At 43.1% G+C, this 22,640-nt stretch overlaps 1 protein-coding gene across 1 annotated transcript in view; it reads left to right on the top strand.

Moving 5' to 3' along the window:
* The window catches only part of PDE6A (phosphodiesterase 6A), a gene marked incomplete at its 3' end in the record, with an annotated part of 68,741 nt that overhangs the window by 22,382 nt on the left and 23,719 nt on the right, over positions 1-22,640 (top strand). Inside the window, exons 5-11 of the mRNA XM_082382831.1 lie at positions 672-746; positions 5,675-5,739; positions 12,656-12,722; positions 17,189-17,236; positions 19,781-19,930; positions 20,506-20,649; positions 22,548-22,613. Of these exons, the coding sequence (XP_082238957.1) occupies positions 672-746; positions 5,675-5,739; positions 12,656-12,722; positions 17,189-17,236; positions 19,781-19,930; positions 20,506-20,649; positions 22,548-22,613 (615 nt within the window). The remainder of the gene's footprint in view (positions 1-671; positions 747-5,674; positions 5,740-12,655; positions 12,723-17,188; positions 17,237-19,780; positions 19,931-20,505; positions 20,650-22,547; positions 22,614-22,640) is intronic.

The raw sequence follows: 22,640 nt of genomic DNA, 5'->3' as shown, positions 1-22,640 counted from the left end.
AAGGTAAATTTCTTAGCCATAGTGTCCCCATTTTCCCTCTCATGTCCCATAGCACAGGGAGTATGAGGGTGCTCCAACCTAACTCCCATTTCTTGGTTATTGATTAGATAGATCCAGTTCTTTTTTTTTTAATTTTTATTTATTTTTTGGCTGCATTAGGTCTTTGTTGCTGCACGCAGGCTTTCTCTAGTTGCAGCGAGTGGGGGCTACTCCTCGCTGCGGTGCGTGGGCTTCTCATCGCAGTGGCTTCTCTTGTTGTGCAGCACGGGCTCTAGGCGCATGGGCTTCAGTAGTTGTGGCTCGCAGGCTCTAGAGCGCAGGCTCAGTAGTTGTGGTGCAGGGGCTTAGTTGCTCCGCAGCATGTGGGATCTTCCCAGACCAGGGATCGAACCCATGTCCCCTGCATTGGCAGGCGGATTCTTAACCACTGCACCACCAGGGAAGTCCCTAGACAGATCCAGTTCTGATGATATTGATATATCCCAAAGCACAGACATGACTGACATTCTCCAACTCTAGTGAATCTTGCAGCCCTTCCAACCTTTGGTTTCACTGAGCTCTGCCCGTCTTCCAGATTTCAGTGATAGATGACTACTACAGGTAGTCTTCTTTTCTTAATCTTTTTCTGATCTACTTTCAAGACACATAATTATTGTTTTTCTCATTCCTAGGAATTTTTTGACGTGTGGCCAGTCCTGATGGGTGAGGCTCCACCCTACTCTGGTCCCAGGACTCCAGATGGAAGGGTAGGTCTCTCTCTAGCCTGTCCAATATGATCAAATGTTTAATGAAATGCAAACGAATAAGGCACTGTAGGCCCTGCTGAAGTTTCTTTACCACTTAGGTATTTATCTTCTTTGGGTTGGGTTGTCTCCCTTGAAATTATAATTCCTCACAATTGCTCAAGCCCTGTAATTTGCAAGGTATTTTAATATCTCACTGGAGTTTCACAATAACCTGGTGGGACTGACAAAGGAGGAATAAATATTCTCATTCCATAGATGAGGAAAGAACTCCAGAAAGATCAAGCAATCTGCTCAAGGATCCACCCAGCACGAAAACTGTAGACAATTAAAGCTGCAAATAATCTTAAAATCTAATCTAAAATGTACAAATTGATAGCCAGAAGGTCAATTCCAGCCAATAGATAAATATGTTTGGCTACATAAGTTTTTTTAGTTTTTCTTTGTTTTTACTTTAAAACAGTTTTGAATTGGCAGCTTAGCACTTAAAAATCAAGGTATTTCTGATAAACATCTAGATTCTCAGTTTCTTTTCAAAAGGTGGCGGATCAGTCAAAACTGGACCCACAGTCCTGCAGGGTAAATTTGATCGGAGCTGAGTAGCAGCTGCCTCCTTGCAATGTGTGGCCTGAACTCTCTAGTTTGCACGGTCCCCCTGACTCCTCCTTGTATACCCCTGGCTTCCTCCTCTCATTTATGTTTCTATCAGGTCTCTCTTGGCACTTCAGTTTGTGACTTCTGGTTTCCTACTATTGCTACATTTTAAAGGTGAGGCATAAACACTTTAGAGAAGCTGAAATGAAGTGTGTGGGGATGTAAAGATGCAGCAGGGTAGACAGACCTGGCACTCGAATGGCCTATAGAACCTGTAGAATGACAGAGTGACTTTAGCTGAGGCCACATAGAATAGGTAAGCAGCAGAGTCATGTCCTGGATTGAGTTTTAGTGCAGCATTCCTCCCACAAAACCTTCCAGCCTGTCTGAAATGGTATATCAATTTCTGCTAGGAGGCCTGATTCCCCCCAGCCAACACTAACCCTACCCAAAATAAAGATAAAGGACAGCGTGTGTATGTTTCTGTGTCCCTGTGTGTGTGTGTGTGTGTGTGTGTGTGTGTGTGTGTGTGACAGACTTTATTTAATCTTAATTCAAACTCTAGGGATTTAGAATTAACACCCTGGCCTGTGAGCTTCATATACACACCAGAAAAGATTTCAACCTTGGAATCTAAACTGTTCTGCTTTATCCAAAATGACCTTTATAACCTGCCGCTGTCCAGTTTCAAACTACTCTTTTGCCCACACAATTTCATGATTTCATTTGGGAAGACTGAGTCTTCAAGGCTTACATCATGTGCTGCTGTCAGAAAACTATTTGGGGACATTTTTCCTTTTTAAGTACAGCTTTTTGTGTTGGCATAGTTGAGATGTTACTACTGAGCTTTTCATCTAATTCACATATGAGCTGGACTTGTTCCTAAAATTTAGAATTCTAGGAACTATATAGAATAGAGATCACCATAGCTTTCAGACACCACCAACTTCAATTAATTTCAGTTTCCCGGGCTGCTTTAATATTCAGCTCTCTGAGCTGAGCCCCGAGGTCAGAGGTCATCTCCAATTCCATGACAGCCAGAGAAATATCAGGCTCTATCTAACTTATCCTTTTGCCTTCTAACATCACTCTCACACTTTATCTGCCACATTCACGTTAGAAATACAATCTTCATCTGGATCTTGACCAATACAATCTTCATCTGGATTTTGACCAATTAACCTCCCCAAATCTTGGTTCTGAAGTTCCCCCAAAGCAACTACACCTCACTTCATATCCTCTTAAAAATAAAGTGTTGTGTGTGTTTTGTAATTATGAAAAAGGCTAAGTAGGCTTCATGGAAAAAAAAAATAGCACTTCTTTTAAAACTGGTATATTTCCATGCAGGATGATTTGGCTCTGGCTGTATGTGGCTCTTTCAAAGACCCTGTGTTACAGCGTCAGCTGCTTAGGTGCAAGGTGACAAAGGCACTCATTGATGGCTTGGTTTTGACTTTCCAAAGGCTGGTGAATTTCTACATGAATATGGCCTTGAAAGCAACTTGGCTGAGCTACAGTGTGTGGAAAAAGTTCTGTTTACCTAAAGCACACTGATCTTTTTGTTGCTTTCTGTGAAAGCACAATTGATTCTCCTGTGGGTTTAAAAGAAAAAAAGTCCATTTCTCACCTTTCTAAAGGAATCTCATGGAGACCCCTGGGTGGGGCAGTTTAGCAGGCCCAGGGATCCAGCAGCTTCCCTGGGAGAGCAGTGAATAGCCCAGGCCCAAGGACAGATGGCCCTGAAGCAAGAAGGCCCTCTCCCCCTCCCAGAAGGAAACAGCTCTACCAAAGTCCCAGCAGATAATGTGGCCACCTTTGATTTCTAGAACTGCCCATAGGATATGACCTCACTGTTTTAAAATGTTCTTACCGCAATGTATTTATATTTATTGAAAAAGTAATACATGAGCACAGAGAACAGCTCACACCATACAAAAGAGCACAGCACAGAAATCCAGCCTGCCCTGAGGCAGCCACTGTGCCACTGTGAGCGGTCTACCTTTCCCAAATGTCCATGGACATTCCTGGGTGTGTGTACGTATGTGTGTGTGTGTGTGTGTGTGTGTGTATATATATATATATATACACACACACACACATTCCACCACCACCACCCTTGACAAGTGTGATGATTCTATTTTGTGCCTTACTTTTCCCACTTGAGTATATTTTGGCATCTTTCCCTATCAGCACAGATACAGCTAGTCGCTCTGGAGACATGCGAAGTATCCACTATGTGCAGGCACTCAGTTTGCTTAACCATCTCTAAGTGATAGATATCAGCTATCTCCAGACTTTTTAAAGCAGTCTGGTTGAGAGCCCTAGATGGGGAAAACAATGCTGTTACCTACATTTTGGAATATATCTATAGGATTTATTAGCATATGTAGAATTACTGGGTCAAAGAATATGAGCATTTTAATCTATGAGAGACTATCTGTCTATGCTAACTCTCCAACCATAGTCTTAGAATCATAGCTGGAAGGGGCTTTAGGGATTCCCTAATTCAGTTTTTTAAATTCCCGGATTATCTTTAGAACCCAAGGCTCCCACAGTGGCTGCCTGGGCCAGGGGTGAACGGGGGCAGAGGAGGACAGGACAGGGAGGGAGGGAAAACCAGGAGAGATGCAGGATCTCCATGTACCCAACTCTGCTTCCATTAGGGCGGCGTTACTTTCCTCTGCTTTATAGGATTAGGGCCCATGCTTTGTTAGGGGAAAGGGTTCTGCTACTTGACACCAACAACAAACAAAACACCACCGATTTTACAGCTGGGGAAACTGAAGCCCAGAAAGGACACATAGTGGAACCAAGACCAGAGCCTGAGTCTTTGCACTCTAGATCTATTCCTAACTCCATTTCATCGTGCTGTGGGGTTCACCTGGTCTTCCCTTGGATGTTTCCTACTGCAGGGAGCTCATACCTACCGTGGAGCAGCCGATGCCATGGGAGCCGCTAGAGAAGGGTTCAATCACTGTAGCTGCTTCCAATGCTGGGCATTGAGGAGCAGAGCCTCTCTCTCCCTAGTGAGCCTGAAGAAGGTCACGATTGCCCGTCAGCTAGACACCCTTGACTAGACGAGGAATTTCCCTTTGTGGAGGTTCTGAGTCAGGAGGCCTGGATGGGGCCCAGGTATCAACATTTAAATCTCTAGGGCAATATTTCTCAAAATAACCTGTAGTAGAGGAACAATTTTTTTTTAATTTCCAATTTATTTTGGACTGATACTTTTCAAGATATGATAAAAGTCTATTATGCAAAAAATAAAAATTTAAAAAGACATACAAAACTTGTCTTTTTTAAATTATCAGTTTCAACGGACCTAACCTAACTCAGTCAAATTGCTGTAAAAGTTTCTAAACACTGACTGTCAATTTCTGTTTTTATCTCATCATGGAATAGTAACAAATAGTTTGCAGACTGGTACCAGTCCAGGGACCACACTTTGAGTAGCCCCCATTCTAGGTGAGAGTGCTACCGAGAGGAAAACACTATTTTAAGCTATTAACCTTACGTGACAGCAGAAAGAGCTCTGAGCACAGGAGTCAGGGGCCAAGGTTCTGGTCCTGGCTTACTGTCTTACTACAAACGAGTCCTTTCCTCTCTCTGGGTCTCAGTTTTCCTATTTGTAAAATGATTATTACTAACCTGCCCATCACATTCCAATAAGGTGATGGATTTTTTTCCCTGGAGAGCTAGGGAAAAGGAACCACCTGCCAGTGTCCAACCCCATGTTAGGAAGTCATGTAATTGAACAGATCTAATTTAAGAGAATAGGGGTTTTAATGGTGTAAGGAGGTGGGAGGGATGGAAGAGGTGGAATGTGAGTCGGGAAGCATGAGGGATGATTGGGAAGGCAAGTCTGGAAGAGCTGACTCAGCAAAGAGCAGCTGAGTGGAGGAGTGAAGGAGAAAGGGGGCCGTGACCATGGAGCTGACCCCACATGGAAGATGGCTGGGTTGACGATGATGCTAAATGGGACAGAAGCCTCCTTCCACCTCCCTCTCTCACTAGACTCCACCAGCAATCTTTCTCTCTTTCTCCTTGTACTGAACCCCCAGATTCCCTTGGAACACTTCCTATGTCTCTTTCCAGCCCCAGATCCCAGCCCCTGCCTGGCCACTGTGAGCTGGTTCCAAGGAGAAGCACACTGAACCCTGAGAGTCAGCTGAGGACAGTGAGCTCCAGGGGCACTGGGACACGCCCTTAGAAGGTCAGGCTGGTGCTTCTGGAAAACCACAGGGCACAGGGTAAAGAACAAAGCCTTTCTCAAGGACACACTCCTGCTGAAGTACTGTCTCAGGCTCTGAAGAACTTTCTCTATCTCTTTTGCCTAGGAAATCAACTTTTACAAGGTCATTGACTACATCCTGCATGGCAAAGAAGACATCAAAGTCATCCCGTAAGTCTCTTCTCAAAACATGTAGAATTGCAGGCACATTATCAGTGTCCATAAGGTATTCATTCCAAGATCGACACTAACCAAACCCAAGAAGGCCACACACTCTGTTCGAGGCAGGGAGAGCCGTAAGGAGGCAGTGTGGAAGGGTGGAAAGACCATGCAGTTTGGCAAATGAGGCTGGATTCTGAGTCAGCTGCTGTGAGTTCAAGTCCCAAGTCCAGTGTCAATAAGTGGCCTGGGGACTTCCCTGGTGGTGCAGTGGTTAGGAATCCGCCTGCCAGTACAGGGGACATGGGTTCAATCCCTGGTCCGGGAAGATCCCACATGCCACGGAGCAACTAAGCCATGTGCCACAACTACTGAGCCTGCGCTCTAGAGCCCACGAGTCACAACTATTGAGCCCACGTGCCACAACTACTGAAGCCTGCATGCCTAGAGCCCGTGCTCCGCAACAAGAGAAGCCACCACAATGAGAAGCCCGCACACCGCATTGAAGAGTAGCCCCTGCTCATAGCGACTACAGAAAGCCCGAGCACAGCAACGAAGACCCAACGCAGCCAAAAATAAATTAATGAATTAATTTATTAAAAAATAAATAAATAAGTGGCCTGTTTGGGACTCTCTATAGAATGAGGCCATGGTGTCTGATCACGGCTTTTCAATGATTTTCTATGGAGGCACATCTGGGGCCTAATGCAGAGGGTGAGGCAAAGGCAGGAAGTTGGCAAAGAAAGTGACTCAGCCCTCAAGGAAAGCTTACTCTCTCTCTCTCTCTCTTTTTTTTTTTAAATTTTTTTTTATTTATTTAGGCTGCCGCAGGTCTTAGTTGTGGCATGCAGGATCTTTAGTTGCTGCATTCGAGCTCTTAGTTGCAGCATGCATGCGGAATCTAGTTCCCTGACCAGGGATCGAACCCGGGGCTCCTGCATTGGGAGCGCATAGTCTTACCCACTGGACCACCAAGGAAGTCCCGGAAAGCTTATTCTCTAATGTCTTCTTATATGACCTAGGAGGATAATGAAAAGGCAAGAACTCCCAGAGGGTGAGGCCTCCAACCTACCTGCAGGTGGTGGAAGCTCAAAGGCCATTTTAAGATTTCAACAGTCAAGAACGTTTTTAGTATCAGCTTGTACTTTTTGATCAGTAGAGCACTCTCCAAAACTTAGCTGCCTTGTTACCTATGTGAATCCTCTGTGGGTACCAAGAGCCACCCCACAGTTCTGTCTGAGGCTTGGCTGTCTTTCCCAACTGAACTGCAGACTCCGTGAGGCTGTGATCAGCCTCTGTGGGAGAGCCTCACCTTTGGTCTCTTTTCTGGTCCAAATGAAGGGATTTATAGCAGGTCACCTTAATCCTTAAATAGTGGTTGTGAGAGGCCACAACTGTTGCCAAACAATTTTGATAATCCTGTCACTCAGATCACTCAGTTCTCTGGTTTATCTTTTACTGGTTGGGGATGAGAGACTGCTTCAGGTTCCTGAGTTTCTGGGTTCTCTCTGTTCAGTCCTGTTTGCATGAAGACTGAGTCTTTCCTAAACTCGTCTCTTTCTTTTTCTTTTTTTTCCTTGTCAACTGCATATTCTGCCACCATTCTGTTTTCTAACCACTTCTCTAGAGGTGCCAGTTTATCAAACTCACTGCCTGTATTCTGAGTTATCACAGATCACAGTTCTCCCCAATGTCTCACCACTCCTCACCAAGTATCACACCCTTCTAGCCTCTGATAACATCCACCTTGCTGCCTTCTACAGTGTGGCTGTATCCACACTGAATTTAATATAAATTCTTAGAAGTAACTTAAAGAGATTATACTATCATGCAGCACGGAAACAAAAAGTGCCTTTGAATGGCACAAAAAGCCAGGAAAAAGGTGTGAAATATGATAAAAATCTATACCTAAATGCTAAAAGAGCTCTGTTGATATTCATAAAGTAATAATTATAAGTTCAAAAAGCACTGTATTACAGATTAATTGGCAGAATATTATCTTTCTCAGTTGCATATAAGAAATGGTTCTTGGGAATCCCCTGGCCATCCAGTGGTTACAACTCCACACTTCCAATGTAGGGGGCATGGGTTCCATCCCTGGTAGGGGAGCTAAGATCCCGCAGGCCACATAGCATGGCCAAAAAAAAAAAAGAAAGAAAAAAAGACAAAAAAAACCCAGTTCTTGTAAGAACTGATGAGTTCTGAGATATACATGAAGAAATACCATATATCCTATTTACAAGAGAGCTATCTAAAAGATAAGAATACAGAGAGAATGAAAGTAAATGAACAAAAAATATGCCTTGCAAGTGATAATCAAAAGAAAACTGATGTAACTATGTGACTATCAGATAAAAATAGGTCTCAAGGTGCATTAGTAGAGGGACTTCCCTGGTGGCACAGTGGTTAGGAATCCGCCTGCTAGTACAGGGGACACAGGTTCAAGCCCTGGTCCAGGAAGATTCCCACATGCCGCAGAGCAGCTAAGCCCGTGCACCACAACTGCTGAGCCTGTGCTCTAGAGCCTGCGAGCCACAACTGCTGAGCCCACATGCCTAGAACCCGTTCTCCACAACAGGAGAAGCCACCGCAATGAGAAGCCCGCACACTGCAAGGAAGAGTAGCCCCTGCTCACTGCAACTAGAGGAAGCCCACGCGCAGCAATGAAGACCCAGTGCAGCCAAAAATAAATAAATAAATTTTAAAAATAAATAAATAAATAAAGATTTTTCTAATTAGCTTTTTGTTATTAGCAAAAATAACATATTTATAAACAACTAGCATACTTTCATTGTGACCAGAGGATACCTCTGTATGATTTCAATCGTTTGAAATGTATTGAGGTTTGTTTTATGGCCCATTATATCACCAGTTATTGTAAATGCACAGGTATTCTTGAAAAGACTGAGTGTTCCATAGTTTGGGGGTGAGGTGCCATGTTCTATATATATTCATTAGATTAAGTTTGTTATTATCTTATTCCAATATTCTCTATTCTGTTTGTTTTAGTCTGCTCTATCAATGAGCAAACATGAATTTATCTATATATTCTTATATTTCCGTCAGTTTTTGCTTTTTTCTTTTTTTGAGGCCTCATTATTAAGCATATACACATTTGTAAATTCTTCCTGGAATTGAATTGACCTCTTTATCATTAAGTAGTATAAGTATAAGAAGTGACTATATCTCTACTAATGCACTTTTTTAAAAAATTAATTTTATTTATTTATTTATTTTTGGCTGCACTGGGTCTTCGTTGCTGCGCGTGGGCTTTCTCTAGTTGCGGTGAGCGGGGGCTACTCTTCCTTGCAGTGTGTAGGCTTCTCATTGTGGTGGCTTCTCTTGTTGCGGAGCACGGGCTCTAGGCACATGGGCTTCAGTAGTTGTGGCACGTGGGCTCAGTAGTTGTGGCCCGTGGGCTCTAGAGCACAAGTTCAGTAGTTGTGGCACACAGGCTTAGTTGCTCCACGGCATGTGGGATCTTCCCCGACCAGGGCTTGAACCCGTGTCTCCTGCATTGGCAGGTGGGTTCTTAACCACTGTACCACCAGGAAAGGACCCAGAAAAATCTTCTTATGCTTGGAAACTAGAAACTATGTTTCTGAAAAAAATAAAAAGGAAAACACTTCCATATAATCCATGGGTAAAAGAAGAAATCAATGGAAATTATGACATATTCTGAAAGAATGAAAATATTACATATCAAAACCAATGTGATGCAGTGAAATCATGCTTAAGGTGAAATTTACAGTCTTAAATATTCATATGAGAAAAGAATACAATATAAAGTAATAAACTCTGTACCCACTTGTAGCAGTCGGGGTCCCAGCAGATAATAGGCATCACATTCAAATTAGGGTAATTCAAGGAGGCTTTACTTATAAAGGGATGAATTATAGAGGTGTGGGTGGAATGAAGGAAACTGAAAGAGAATATGCTAGTAGTGAGGTTGTTGTAAGCATTCCTGGGCCCAAAGGAAATTTCTAGAACCTGGAAGGAGAAAGAGTCACGTAGAACAGGGCATCTTGAGAGAAGTGTTGCCTTTCAGTCAAGAGATGCAGCAAAACCAGAGCAACCCTGCCAGGGGGAACCCAGGGAAATAAATAGCCTGACCTAACTGGTCTACCTTTCTCTAGTTTTGGCCAGGTCTCCTCATTGGGCTAAATTCAATCAGAAGCTGGAAGGCCAGGCACCCTGTTGATGGAATCCACACAGATTGGCCTCCTGGGATAGGGAGGAGCAGGTTGGAGAGTGGATCTGGAGGGGCAGACAGAAGCTATCCATCACATCATCTCAAGAAACTAACAGCAAACGAGCAGATAAACAAACCCTCCCCAAAAGAATAAAGATAAGCCCAGAAATTAATGAAATATTAACAGAATAACGAACAAATGCCAAAAGCTGGTTTCCTGGACAGATTAATAAAATTGATGAATTTCTGGCAAGACTGAGCAAGAAAAATAGAAAATCAAATGAGCTGTATCAGGAAGGAAAAGGGGGATAACCACAATGACACCGAAATTAACAAGATAGTAAGAGGATATTATGCCAAAAATATTGTAAATCTAGATGAAAGCGGCAAATTCCTGCAAAAATAAAACCTACTAAATATAAATCGCAAAGAAATAGAACACCACAATAGTCTTATAACAGTAAAATACATTAAAACCTTCCCACAAAGACATTCCAGGCCCAGATGCCTTCAGGGGTGAGTTCTACTAAATATTTAAGGAAGAAATAATGCAATTCTCATACAAATTATCCAAGAGACTAGAAAAAGAAGTGGCTAGCATAAACTTGACACCAAAACTCAACAAAGGCTGTATGGAAAAAGAAAATTCAGACCAAGCTCACCTGTGAACATAGATGCAAATATGCTAAATAAAATTTTAGCAAATAATAACTAAAAAGGATTATACATCATGACCCAACTGGGTATATTCCAGGAATGCAGGGCTAACATTAGAAAAATGAATAAATACAATCTGCCACGTTAAGAGAAACATGACATAATTATCTCCATAGAGGAGAACTTTCTTAACCTTCTAAAAGTAATTTTTCTTTTAATGTCTGAAAACACTAAGTATTGACAGAGACATGGAGTAAAGGAAGCTCTAATATACTGCTGATGGGAGTATAAATTGGCATGACCACTTTAGAAAACAGTTTGGTCTTACCTAGTAAAGTTGAAGACATGCACATCTTATGACCCAGTATTTCTACTCCTAGAACTAGCACATGGAATTGAATGCACATATACACCAGAGTGTTGGAAGCAGCAATGCTCATATTAGCCTCGCACTGAGGGAAATGTCCATCAACGGTTGAATGCATAAATTATATGCAACCTTACCAGGGAAAACGGCTGAAGTCAATCAAACAAATGAATTACAGCAACATGAAAAAGAAGTCCAATGAAATAATGTATGCACATTGATTCTACCTAAAACAGGTGAAACAGGCTACAGGAAAACAGGCCACAGAAAAGCAAGAATCATAACATTGGGACAATGGCTACCTTTGGGGTTTGGGAGAAGGTTGCGAGTGGCAGGGGGGCAGGTCAGGAATTTCCAAGGTACCGACAAGGTTGTTCTTTCTTGTTTTTTTAAATAAATTTATTTATTTATTTATTTATCTTTGGCTGCACTGGGTCTTTGTTGCTGCACACGGGCTCTTCTCTAGTTGCGGCGAGCAGGGGCTACTCTTCCTTGCTGTGCATGGGCTTCTCATTGTGGTGGCTTCTCTTGTTGCAGAGCACAGGCTCTAGGTGCATGGGCTTCAGTAGTTGCAGCACACGGACTCAGTAGTTGTGGCACATGGGCTCAGTTGTGGCTCACAGGCCCTAGAGCACTGGCTCAGTAGTTGTGGCGCATGGGCTTAGTTGCTCCTCGGCATGTGGGATCTTCCTGAACTAGGGCTCGAACCTGTGTCCCCCGCATTGGCAGGCGGATTCTTAACCACTGTGCCACCAGGGAAGTGCCAGGTATAGTTTCATAGGTGTTCACTTTCAAACAACTGATGAAGTTTTTAATGCATTTGTCCATGAATGTATACATTTTTCGCAATAAACAAGTAAAAATAATACCCAAAATTGTGATATTGCTGTGTGGGATAAATAAGTATGTAAAGCACCTAGCTTAGTGCTTGATATGTGGTAGGAGCTCATCCTAGATGGGTTTCCCTCATTCTACATGATGTTAAGCTAACTCTCTGTATGTAAATACTAATGGAGGGAAATGATGGCATCTGTTTTTGCTCAGCAGCCAATAACAATCTGTTGGATGAATTTTGTCTCTTTTCTTAGGGAGTCAAACTCAGTGTGAAATTAATAAAACTGACTTATCACTTTTTTCTCAGTGTCTGCATTTGGACATTAAGATGCTTAGCCAAGATTTGGGGCTTGGTCTGGTATAGTAAGTGGGTGCTTGGAGCCACCAGAGAAAAGAGGGAGGGTAAGATCCAGTTTCAAGTTTTTAGTCCAACTTTCCCTACATAAGAAGTTACCACTGGGGGCTTCCCTGGTGGCACAGTGGTTGCGAATCTGCCTGCCAGTGCAGGGGACACGGGTTCGAGCCCTGGTCTGAGAAGATCCCACATGCCGCGGAGCACCTGGGCCTGTGCGCCGCAACTACTGAGCCTGCACTCTGGAGCCCGTGAGCCGCAAATACTGAAGCCCACATGCCACAGCTACTGAAGCCTGCGTGCCTAGAGCCTGTGCTCCGCAGCAGGAGAAGCCATTGCACTGAGAGGCCCTCGCACTGCAGCAGGGAGTGGCCCCCGCTCGCCGCAGCTGGAGAAGGCCCATGCACAGCGACAAAGACCCAACGCAGCCAATAAATAAATAAATAAATATTAAACATCTATTTAAAAAAAAGAAAAATATTAAAAAAAAAAAAAAAGAACTTACCACTGTCTTTGGCCTTTACAGGAATCCACCTCCGGACCACTGGGCTTTAGTGAGCGGTCTTCCCACTTATGTTGCCCAAAATGGCCTGGTAAGTAATACAACTTTGAAGGGGGAGAGTTTTGAATCAGGTGGAAAGGTGAAGGGATTTCAGATCAAGAGAGTGGGAAAAACGATGGGAAGTGTGTATCTCTAAAAGCCTGGTTCTCCCGTTTCTCAATTCACTCAACGGCTGGTCCAAGGGGATGCGCAGAGAATTGACATTTGAAGAAATATGAAATACACAGAGAAAGAATCCTCAGACAGAAAGGTGCACAGTCTCAGTGACAACTAAAGATACGAAAATGTCAGTGATAAAGTCACAAGTGGCTGGTCCACCAGGCTCACCACAGAACAAGTCCCAGCCTCTCATCCCAGAGACTTAGGTGCCACTCCCAACTCCCCCACCCCGTCCCTGCCACATTTCCAGCCACGCAGCAGAGCTCAAATGCTCTATCTCCCCCCATGCCCTACCCTCTCGGGGTGCAGGGTAGAGTGACAGTATCCCCTACCCTAGAGAGAGGGTCATAGCTGCACATCACCCCAATATTTGAGCCTGCTTATCTCTGTATCCTTCCCCAGGCACACACACTACACAGTGCTGTTCATGTATCAGGGTGTTTGTTTATTGGGCATTTTCTATGTGCCAGGTGCTGTGGTTGGCTCTGAGGATACAATGACAGATGAATCAAATAGTTTCTGTTCTGAAGCTCATCATCAAATGGGAGATATCTTTATGAACAGATACTTAGACTATAATGTGATAAGGCCAGATAGAGATGTACATGGTATATTCTAGGAACACAAAGTAGGAAGCATCTAAACCAGCTTTGCTTGCCAGAGTGTTTTGGTCTGAGTTTTAAAATAAATAGGGGTTAGGCAGGTGGGGCAGGAAAGGGGATTGCAGGTGGAGGAAACAACATGGGCAAACAACACGGGCTTGGAGGTTTGAAGCAACATAGTGTGTGCAGTTCCATGTTGCTGGAGTATTAGGTTTGAGACAGGAAGATGGCAAGAGATGAGGCTTGAGAGGGAGGGAGGGGCCAGATCACAGTAGCCTTGGACGCCAGGTCAAGAGGGTGGGACTTTAATCTACAGGTGATGGGTTTTTAAGCAAGAGGTTGGCACAATGAATTTTCATTTTAGAAAGAAAACTCTGAACGCTCCCTAGAAAATAGATCTGAAGGGACGAAGACTGGAAGCAGAGTGAAAAGTGTGTCCCTACAAACAAGAGATGAAGAACATCTCAACAAAGGCAAAGGCAGTAAAGAACACTAACTGTCTTCATTGCTAACAGCCATGGAGTGCTTACGATGAGCCAGGCAGGGAATACATTTGCTCATTTAATACTCATGACTCAGACAGAGATGAGGTGGAGAGAGGGAGATCAGGACTCAGATCTAACACCGAAAGGGCTTTGTGATTGGTTGTGAGCAGAGAGGGAGGGAGAGAAGGACCAAAGCCAATTTTAGGCTTCTAGACTGGACAGATAATGCTGCCACCAGGTTTGGATGTAAGATGCTGAGATCAGTTTCAGACAAGGTGCGACAGAGACTTTTTTTCAGAAGCAAGTGTCCAGCAAGTAGCTAAAGAGATGACTCAGATGCTGCGGAGCAAGAGGAGGGATGGAGATAGAGATTTGTGTCAACAAAAGGTAGAGATCTGTACTGACTACACTACAGACAATATGATAGGATATCTGGTCCTTGACCACTTTGCTCCTAGGAGCAGATGGTACTTGAAACCATGAATGTGGATGAAGTCACCAGGGAGAGTGAGGGAGACTCGGGGTAGAATACTGGAGGATGCCAGCATTTAAAGATTGGGTGGAGGAAGAAGAGTGTGTGAAGGAGAATCAGAAGAAGGGTTCAGAGGTGTCTGGAGGCCCAGGAGAGGGTAGTGTCATGGAAACCAAAGAAGTAGAAAGTTTCAACAAAGAGAGAGAATAACAAATGCAGCAAAAGTGATCCAGTGAGATAAGAACCGAAAACTCCCATTGGGCTTGGCAGTTAGGAGGTCATTGGTGGCCCTGATGAGAGCAGGCTTGGTGGCAAGGTGGAGGCAGAAACCAGCGGGTGGTCTGCTGAGGTGTGGATGGGTAATGAGAAGGTAGAAAATGCAAGACAAGGAGGAGAAAGCCTGATGGTCACTACAAAGACCACATTGGGTCAAGGGAGGATTTTATTTTCAAGGTTGGGAGAGAATCAAGCATGCCCATGGACTGAGGATAAAGAGCCCTCAGAGAGATCAGAAATCAGGAGAGAACAATAGAAACTGATGGAATTGGCCCAAGGAGAGGCCAGAGGTGTGGTACAGTGGGTGGGCAGTCTTGAACAGGAGCAGGGACAGCTCATCCTCTCAGACAACAGAATGGTCTGATCTACTGGGATAGGCAGGGTCCAAGCAAGCTCACATGGTACCTTTTTGAGAAGTAGAAAAAGGTGCCCCTTCTTGATGGATGAAAAGAGAAAGGCTAGGGCCGTTGTTCTGCAAGTCAAGAACAGGCTGGGGACTTCCCTGGTGGCGCAGTGGTTAAGAATCCGCCTGCCAATACAGGGGACTCGGGTTCGAGCCCTGGTCTGGGAAGATCCCACATACCGCAGAGCAACTAAGCCCATGCGCCACAACTACTGAGCCTGCACTCTAGAGCCCGTGAGCCACAACTACTGAAGCCCGTGCACCTAGAGCCCACGCTCCACAACAAGAGAAGCCACTGCAATGAGAAGCCCATGCACCTCAACGAAAACCCAACACCTCCAATAAATAAATAAATAAATTTATTTTAAAAAAAAAGAACAGGCTGGATTTCAACTCCCAGTCACCCCCTCAGCCAGATGCCTTTGTGCAGTGCACATGCTACACAACTGTATACAGTGGCCCCATGGGCAGTACTCTGGAGGGATCAGATAAGTGTTATCTGCATGATAGGGTAAACTGGTCCAGTTTTCAGGAGAGGAATCTTGAAATATAAATACAACCAGAGCTACAGCACCTTTTACTTCTTCATCTGCTGTGAAGTTTACAGCACAAGGAAAAACTCCTTCCTGACAAAACAAATATAATTGATTCAAAGATGTTTAGAGTAGCATTATTTACATTAATTTAAAAAAACTGGACATAACCAAATACTCAACAAAAGGGGGCAAGAAAATGGGACACCTTACTATAAAGCTACAGTCATCAAAACAGTATGGTACTGGCACAAAGAACAGGAGAGAAAGCCCAGAAATACGCCCACACATACATCATCATACATCATTGTTGTATGATCAATTAATCTACAACAAAGGAGGCAAGAATATACAATGGAGAAAAGAAAGTCTCTTCAATAAGTGGTGCTGGGAAAACTGGACAGCTACATCTAAAAGAATGAAATTAGAACATTCTCTAATACCATATACAAAAATAAACTCAAAATGGATTAAAGACCTAAATGTAAGATCAGACACTATAAAACTCCTAGAGGAAAACATAGGCAGAACACTCTCTGACATAAATCACAGCAATATCTTTTTGGATCCACTCCCTAGAGAAATGAAAATAAAAACAAAAATAAACAAATGGGACCTCATTAAACTTAAAAGCTTTTGCACAGCTAAGATAACCATAAACAAAATGAGAAGACAACACACAGAATGGGAGAAAATATTTGCAAACGAAGCGACCAACAAGGGATTAATCTCCAAAATTTACAAACAGCTCATGCAGCTCTATGTCAAAAAAAAAAAGACAACCCAATCAAATAAATAGGCAGAAGATCTAAATAGACTTTTCTCCAAAGAAGACATACAGATGGCCAAAAAGCACATGAAAAGATGCTCAACATCACTAATTATTAGAGAAATGTAAATCAAAACTACAATGAGGTATCACCTCACACTGGTCAGAATGGCCATCATCAAAAAAAAAAAAATTATACAAATGAACTTATATACAAAACAGAAACAGACTCACAGACTTAGAAAACAAACTTATGGTTACCAAAGGGGAAAGGTGTGGGGGGTAGGGATAAATTAGGAGGTTGGGATTAATATAGACACACTACTATATATAAAATAGATAATCAACAAGGACCTACTGTATAGCACAGGGAACTCTACTCAATACTTTGTAATAACCTATATGGGAAAAGAATCTGAAAAAGAATAGGTATATGGATATGTATAACAAAAAAAAAATAAAAGATGAATGAGATATGAAAAAAGCTAACATTAAAAAGAAGAAAATGGGACACTATACAGCTATTAATAACAACAAATTGTAGACTTAACTTTCTCAAAGCTTGGAAATGACTCAGAAGTGAAGCAAATGGTAAGAAGCCATGTTTATAAGGCAGCTTTCCTGTTCGGTAGCCTCAGTTAATAATTCAAAACCATCTTAAGCATGTCTACCTGATGAAAAGAATGTGAATGCCTTGGATAAAGACGTGATATTTCTGAAAATAGCATGCCCATTGCCTTCAATGGGTACTCTATCAAGTCTAATCATAACTCCATTATTCCTCTTCATGGCTTTCAGATTTGCAACATCATGAATGCACCTGCAGAGGACTTTTTTGCATTCCAGGTAAGTTTTTTTTTTATTTACTCTCTCAGTCATATGATATTTTTCCCACCAAAGAGGATTCAAATACATTAGAATCCACCTACTTTATTGGGAAGCAGTCTCAATAAAGCGAAAATGTGAGTGCAAAAAAGTCATGTGCCCATGGAAGTGGGGAGAGAGTTAATTTGGTAAATCCAAGGTCCCATTTGGTTTTAAGGTTTATACCCTTTGCTTTCTGGCCTCAGGACCTTTGCTTATGCTGTTCTCTCCTTTACTACCATCTCTTGTCCAAATCCCCTCTGCCCTTCAATGATAACCTCAAATGCTTTGAAACTTCTATGAAGTTTTATTCTGCTTCCCCTGGCTGAATATCATTTCTGTCTCCTTAGGATTATCATGGAATGTTGTTTAGTATTCCATTTGATTTTGTTTGTTTGTCTTTTTAAAAAATGTTTGCAGAGGGCACGCTCTGGGCCAGGCATGGGCACGATGCTACACCAGCTACAGAGGTGGACCAGACAGGCATGGTCTTTGCCTTCAGGGAACTCATGATCATATGGGGAAAGAGGCATGTGGAGTTCTGGTCAGGACAAGAGCAGAGGGACAGAGGATAGACTCTCCAGAGGGGCTTCACTTCATCTGGGAAGAGTCAAGGAATGTGTCCATGAGAAATTATGTTTGGGCAGTAAAGAAAGGAGAGAGGATTGCAGGAAAGAGAGGGCTTGTTGGAAGGAACTAGAGTAGACCAATGAGACTGAGGGGAGAGTGGCAGGACAAAATTCTAGAGAGGTAGACACAGGCCAGGTCACACAGGGCCTGGAAGGCCATGCCAAGGAGTTTGCCTTTCTTACTCTATTTCCCTTATGTCATCTTTCATGATCCTTCCTTGTCTTTTAGATTAATTCCTCTTGGCAAAATATGGTCTTCCTTTGGTCAAAGGTCGGGGCTTATCTTTCTTAACATGTTCAGCTCTGGGTGGCCTGTCAATATTTCTTGAGGTTAGCATGCTAGGTGTACGAAAACCAAATCATGAGCAGTCAGGAGATAATTAAGAAGGAAATAAAAATGACTCATAGCAAAATTAGTGTTTTTTTGTTTTTTTTTTTACTCCTTAAATAACATTATGAAAGACCTTAGAGAGAATATCCTTCCAAGGTTAAAACCATATGTCTTGTGTTGTGATGTTGACCACATCAGTGTGACAAGGCAAATTGTTGCTGAGAGTTGCTAACCTGATTATAACCACAACAGAACTTGATCTTTACCCAAGTCATCTGATTAACTGTAGTTTACCCACTTTAATAAATAAAATCGAATCTTGTTTTTAGATTCCAGTCTTCTGTCTCCAACTCATCCTCCACAAAGTAGCCCGAGTGATTTTTAAAAGAAAAACATAAGTTGCACCAAGTAACTTCGCTCCTTAAAAATGTTTAATACTTTCCCATTTCACTTTTATTCACTTCCAATAAAATCTGCCTCTTTATCATGGCCTTCAGAGAGGCCGTGATAGAAAAGGTTAGGGAGAGAGCTGGGAACTTGAACTCAAGTTTCCTGACTGACAGCCCTGTGCTCTTTGGACTTTATTCTACATCCCTCTGAAGTCACTCTCCTACCACGTGCTGAGTCCAAGTGCTACTTAAATAATAATTATCATCTCGCCACCTTCAAAATCTTGGAACTTTCGAGCTGGAAGACTCTCCAACTCCAGGAAGCCTTCCTTGACTTCCTTCCCTCCTCTGGCTCCCACAGTACCTTGCAGAACTTCCCACATGCAGTGTGATTGCCTGTTTACCTTCCAGATGTGAGCAACCTGAGGACAACACCTCTGCCTTGCTTTTCTTGGTTCTCCCATCTTCTAGCTCAGGTTCTTCTTGTACATTGTAAAATACTTGATAAATCTTCAATGAATCAGTGGAAAAAAGGCTAGAAATTGTCTAGTTATCCCCATTTTATAAATGAGAAAGTGAGGCTCAGAGAGATGGGAAATGACTCACAAACAGTACCTTATGATTGACCAAGATATTTCACCTCTATTTTCTCATTTGTTCCATGAGGTACATACTCTTACTACCAGCCCCATCTATAAATGAGAAAATTGAGGCTCATGGAGATAAAACGACATGCCAAAAGGAACACAGGAAGGCAGGTCAGGAGGCAAAAGGTACAGGTTATATCCAGTTGATTAGTTCAAAATTACAAGCATCACCAACATGGTCCCTTTAAAGCCAGTCCCCTGCGGTTAGCTCCTGTATCTGAAAGGGAAACACTACCTCCCTGGACTGTTTGTTTGCATCATTAGATCCCCAATACACAACTCGCTGCCTGGCACATGATGGCCCTGACATTTTGGGGATGAAAACAATATAGCTATCTGGCTTATGGAGCTCCCACCAGATGGGCAACCTGCTCATGGCGTTTGGCGACTAAAATCATGCAAAACCCAACAAGGTCTAACCTCTTGCCACCCCCTCAGTCAGTCAGGGTCATAATGCAGCATGAAGTCCATTACAGATGTCTCTGCAGTCTGGTACCTGAAGCAAACTTACTCTGGCTCTTCTCTTGCAGAAAGAGCCTCTGGATGAGTCAGGATGGATGATTAAAAATGTCCTTTCTATGCCAATTGTGAACAAGAAGGAAGAAATTGTCGGGGTGGCCACGTTTTACAATCGCAAAGATGGAAAACCCTTTGATGAAATGGATGAGACCCTCATGGAGGTACGGTTTTTGAGGAGGCCTCTAGACGTGGTATTCAGAGTCGGCTCACCAACGAACTTGGCTTCCAGAGCCGCGTGGTGGGGCCCTTGTGTGCTGCTGCCCCAGCTCAGGAGGGATGGGAGCTCACCTTGTAGATGCTTTCCTGACTCAACATTTATTCTCTTTGCTCTCCCTTCTGCACTGCAGCGGTTGTCAGAGAAATCTATATTCCCTTTTTCAAAAAATTAATAAACTTTACCTTTTAGAGAAGCTTTAGGTTCACAGCGAAACTGAGCAGAAAGTGCAGAGAGTTCACTTATATCCCACGTCCCCCCATATGCACAACAGATTTCCTTTTTGTGAAATTATTAGACATCAGGATGGTGCTTTATGTGTGTTAGAGCTTTATTCAAAGTGCATTCCCATCCATTATTTCATCTTATCCTAACAACATCTCTTTGAGGAAGGCAGCACACAGCTAATCAAACCCATTTTGTAGCTGAGAAAATGGAGGTTTAGAGAGTCTTGCCCTAAGTTACAGAGGCAGGATCAAACCTGGATGTTCTGCCTCTGATTCTTCCTTTCTTTCCTTTCAGTCTTTGACTCAGTTCCTGGGCTGGTCTGTCTTAAATCCTGACACTTATGAGTCAATGAACAAACTTGAAAACAGGAAGGATATTTTCCAAGACATGGTGAAATATCACGTGAAGTGTGACAATGAAGAAATCCAGAAAATCTTGGTGAGTAGTGTTTTTTTCCTGTTTCTACTCTAGAAATGGCTGCTCTGGGGACAGCTGTCCCTCGCAGGGTTACCTCAGTCTTAGGACCTGACCTTGGCTTAACAGCTCTAGAAACTCCATTTTTCTCTGTGCTCAGGGCTAACATGGTACTAGAGATGGAGCCACCAACCACAGTCGCTACTCTGAGAGGAAGCTCTATCTGACAGACCAATGGACAATGGCCAGTTGCTCAGAGCCTCCCTCCGTGAGGTCAGCTCACTTAGAAGACTCAATCTTTCTGAGCAAAGAAATAGTTCAGAGGGGTTTAGATGTTTGTAGGAAGCCCTCACATAGTTTCATCACTGTACAGTATATAAGGTAATTTCACACTTATGATGCTTACAATAGCCCAGTAAGGTGGGCAGGGAAAGGATTTGTTTTTTTTTTTGGCCGTACCACATGGCATGTGGGATTGTAGTTCCCTGACCAGGGATCGAACCCACGCCCCCTGCATTGGAAGCTCGGAGTCTTAACCACTGGACCTCCAGGGAAGTCCCAGGGTAAGAATTTTTTACCCCCCATTGTAGAGATGAAGAAATTGAGCCCCAGAAGGGGGAAGTAATTTGTCCCCAAATCACCCAGCTCGTTAAATAGGTCTCATTTAACATTCAGGATAATGAGCAAATTATCACTGTGCTGAAAAGGCTGCCTTGGGAGGTAGTGAGCACCCTATCATGAGAGGTATCTAAGCATAGGCTGGGTGATCATATATCAGGGAAGCTATAGAGGAGAGTCCCACCTGGGTGGGAAATCGGATGACAGGCTTTCAAAGATATGTGAGAATCAGTGATCCACCATTCCTGGGATTTTGGTCTCAAAGAGATCAAGATTTTAGAAGTAAACAGAATTAGCCAAAGGGCATTAGATATGATGCCCAGCTGAGTTCCCAAGACTTTGGTTTATACACTGCACAAGTTGAAACAACATAAGCCAATGTTTTCAGAGGGCATTTCTTAAGCTGGGAAGATACAACAAATTAGATCATTTTGATCCCAATAACTGATAAATCCAAAGGAGAAAACATCCAGTATGGATGAACTGACCCATGGTTTGCTTGTCTTGGTCCATAATTTTAAGCCAAATGATGGATATGTAGACCCTATGGAGGCATAGCTTCAGTGAACCAGTTAAAAGTTAATAGACTATACTCTAGATCAAGAAATCCGAAACCAGTTATTGGGTCCAGGTTCCCCCCTCCTGTAGCACACGGGGAAATAGGCCCAGAGAGGGAAGGAACTTGTCTCAAGTCACACAGTAAGTGAGGGGAAGAGCCAGGACCATGAGCAAGGACTCCAGACCCCCAGTCAGCGATAATAACAATATCAATAACAGCATTACTTAATTTTAGCACTTACTATGTGCCAAGCACTGCTCTCAGTGATTTACATGCATTATTTAATTTAGTTGCATATATGTTTTTGGAAATGACTTTGCATAAGGGAATTCCCTGGCGGTCCACTGGTTAGGACTCTGCGCTTCCACTGCAAGGGGCATCGGTTCGATCCCTGGTCTGGAAGCTAAGATCCCATGTTTAAAAAAAAAAAAAAAAAGGCTTTGCATAATCTAATTTTAACTTGCCAGTTAAGTACTTTTATTATCCCCATTTTACAGATGAGGAAATGGGAGATCCAAGCCAGTAACTGGCAGAGCTCGAATATGCACGAAGGGCTCCATGGCTCCAAAGCACATGACCTTGAGTTTACTTGTCAATAAATGTGGAATGACAGCCTCTCTGAGTTGGTAGCTCTGTTGCAAGAACTTTGGTGGAAGAAGAAAAAAGGAAATGGAAAAGTAGAGATATATTTAGACCTTAGATGTAGCAAACTAATTCTTTTCTCTGCTATTTCGGGCCCCGGCAGAAAACCAGAGAGGTGTATGGGAAGGAGCCGTGGGAATGCGAGGAGGAAGAACTGGCTGAGATCCTGGTGAGCTGGGCAGCAGCACTGGCCCTG

This window comes from Balaenoptera borealis (assembly GCF_965194805.1).
Source record: "Balaenoptera borealis genome assembly, chromosome: 2".
Lineage (NCBI taxonomy): Eukaryota > Metazoa > Chordata > Mammalia > Artiodactyla > Balaenopteridae > Balaenoptera > Balaenoptera borealis.
Note: the sequence above shows the minus strand (reverse complement) of the source record. Positions and strands in the feature narration are given on the sequence as shown.